The 2,974-nt window shown below is 42.9% G+C and overlaps 1 protein-coding gene across 1 annotated transcript; it reads left to right on the forward strand.

Moving 5' to 3' along the window:
- The first annotated feature begins 389 nt into the window (after positions 1-389).
- Poxm (paired box pox-meso) lies at positions 390-2,481 on the forward strand. Its single transcript, XM_028316076.1, has 5 exons — positions 390-564; positions 1,091-1,223; positions 1,385-1,630; positions 1,713-2,035; positions 2,082-2,481. The coding sequence occupies exons 1-4, from the start codon at positions 425-427 to the stop codon at positions 1,797-1,799; spliced, it is 606 nt and encodes a 201-aa protein (XP_028171877.1). The 5' UTR covers positions 390-424; the 3' UTR covers positions 1,800-2,035; positions 2,082-2,481.
- Positions 2,482-2,974: the final 493 nt, after the last annotated feature.

The following is a 2,974-nucleotide window of genomic DNA, read 5'->3' on the forward strand; positions in this document are numbered from 1 at the left end:
GAATTGTGGCTATCGAAACCATCATGTTTCTGTCCGGAGCAGATTGTAACAACATTCTTCAGTTTATGATCTTGACAAAATTAATAAATGGAGAGAGCTGTTAAACTGTTAGCTATTAAGAATAATCTCACTATTAACCTGTTCTACCCGACAGTAGTGTATCTAATTGTCTAACAAAGTGCGTTGTTAGGAGTTTGTTCTTTACGAGTATAGTTTTTGCTACAATTTATATAGACCCAGTTTTTTGCAGTTAAAATGTCTCTCAGGACTAGTTCAGATTTCGTTGGTTTTGTTTTATTGACCATCAAGCTTTAGATCCTGACTTCACAGTGTCCTGAGTTGCAGTGATGTGCGAACGAGAGATACAAAATTCTTTGTTCTTTGTCTTACAGTTTGTTTCTTTTCAGACCCCAGCGCGGGCGGTATGGGCAACCCGGGCGTGGGCGGCGCGGGCGCACAGCAGTACGGCGAGGTGAACCAGCTGGGCGGCGTGTTCGTCAACGGTCGGCCGCTGCCCAACGCCGTACGCCTGCGGATTGTGGAGCTAGCCCAGTTAGGGATCAGGTGAGGATCCACCTCTAGTGTCAATATAGAGGGCACGCAGCAGCACGGCGAGGTGAACCAGCTGGGCGGCGTGTTCATCAACGGCCAGCCGCTGCCCAACGCCGTACGCCTGCGGATTGTGGAGCTAGCCCAGTTAGGGATCAGGTAAGCCCGCAAATAGGGGCATTTGATAGGGACAGCCTTCCAACCTTGCGGTTATAACTGGCTGAATCGCGGGAGGTGTACGCGGAGCTGCGTTTTCGACTGCGCCACACTGCTTGACTCCCTACAAATTCTTTACTCTTCATCCATGTCCCTATATGCGACTCTCCCCCCTTCTGGAGTTGTGACGACAACGGCACAACACAACAACGGCTGGCACCCTATGGCGCCTAGCTGCTCGGGCGCAGCTGCCTGCCCTTATGTTGTCACGAGGCATTTGGTTAGTGTATTATGGAGATTTGTTCTTGAATTAGAAATACATATCCTAGTTATTCTTAATTTCATTTCATCTACTTTTTTGTTAAACTGTAACTTTATTTGCCAGGCCATGTGACATCAGTCGACAGTTAAGGGTGTCCCATGGGTGCGTGTCGAAGATCTTAGCGCGATACCACGAAACGGGCTCCATACTGCCAGGAGCTATTGGGGGCTCCAAACCCAGGGTCACCACACCTAAGGTACACACCATCTTATAGAAAGAACCTAATTCAAAATGTCTCTGAAAGTTGTAAAGATGTACCTTAGCCTGTAATAGGCAAAGTAGAGACCTTCGAACTCGACTTTACATGAAAATAAATCCATCATTCAAAATTAGCATTAATACTCCCTAATATTCCAGGTTGTTTCCTACATAAAACAGTTGAAAGCGAAAGACCCCGGTATCTTCGCGTGGGAGATCCGCGACAGACTGCTGGCGGACGGCGTCTGCGACAAGTACAACGTGCCCTCAGTCTCCAGCATCAGCAGGATACTGAGGAATAAGCTGGGAGGCGGCGGACTGTACCCCGTGCCCCCGCTGTACCCTGTACCCCCGCAGAGGTGTTGGCCTCTACATCAGCCTTACGACTATTATGTGTACCTTCAGGTAAATTATGTTTCCTCCATTACACAAATATTATCAAACATTTTGGTTGCCTTAATATTGAACTTGTTTTCTTTGTCCACAGGGTCGACAGCACGCAGCGAGCAATCCCCACTCGCTGCCCCACCCTCACCAGCAACCGCCGCCTCCTCACCACACGCACGCACTCTGACAAACGTGCTGTCTAATTCGCGCTATTTCCTGACAGCTGCGCTACTCGTTAGACGCCGGTTCCTGAAGGAAGCACATACTCTCAAGCTAAACATCGTTTCCAGACCAAACCGTACGCATTATGAGCGCGCTAGTCGCCGATAAAGTGCCAATAGTGAAACTGTTGACGCGCTATACGGTAATCTGAAAATCTGAAAAGTGCGCTATTTCCCACAAACGTGATCTGTGCAGTGTATTGTGCGGTTTAAAAGACAGTGGAGTATTTGACTGGGAGGATTTGATCGTGCGGTTTATAAGACAGTGGAGTATTTGACTGGGAGGACGAGTGCAATTCATGAGGACCATTCTTAAAGTGCAGAGACATTGTAGATATAAGATTTAAAGCACCATGACTGAAAAGGTTGAAGCATTTGGTAAGGGTTACGTGATAATGCTCAACTGAGTGATAGTGTTGTGGTAGATGTGACGTGATTAAATTATATTTGTTTTTGTTGCATGTCAAAAAAATATAGACAACGGCTAAGATCTGGATATCAATATGAAATTGAAGTGTCATATTTTTTATTTTGCGGTTGGGGCATGAAAGGCAATGAAAATATTTGTCAGTGTTGCCAACAAGGTTTACGAATGATTACAAAGTATTAAACAATTAGTGTAAATAATTATCTATTAATTACAGCGTTGTAAGATAAATAGAGATTGATTAGATTGTATGCATAGTTTCACCATTTCACATTTGTCTCAGATTGAATTAATATGATGAATTGTTGTTATCTGAGAATAAAGATAGATTTTACTGAACGTTAACAAATTACACTCGTAATAATAAATAATTAACGTAGATATCTCAAAGTTGCTTTGCTTTGATTTTACTTCCTCACAATCAGAGACTTTAAATGAATTCAAAGCCGAATTACCTACTCTTTCTTTTTATTGATAAATTAATTGTAAAACTTAATATTTTTCCAGTTTCAGTTTACTCTTTAAAAATTGTGATGTTAATGGATAATAATTTCTACTTTTTCAAATAAGTAAAGCCTTTTGGACCAGAAATTAATAATTTTGTGAATTAATTATAAGTGGGTGCAATCGTGTAAATAGGTATTGTAATTATTTCCTAGTGTAATGGTACTTAATAGAGAAGCTATAGTTGCAGGGGCAAGATTCTCTGGTAGT

Source organism: Ostrinia furnacalis, unplaced genomic scaffold, assembly GCF_004193835.3.
Source record: "Ostrinia furnacalis isolate ACB-3 unplaced genomic scaffold, ASM419383v2 OfSCF5405, whole genome shotgun sequence".
NCBI lineage: Eukaryota > Metazoa > Arthropoda > Insecta > Lepidoptera > Crambidae > Ostrinia > Ostrinia furnacalis.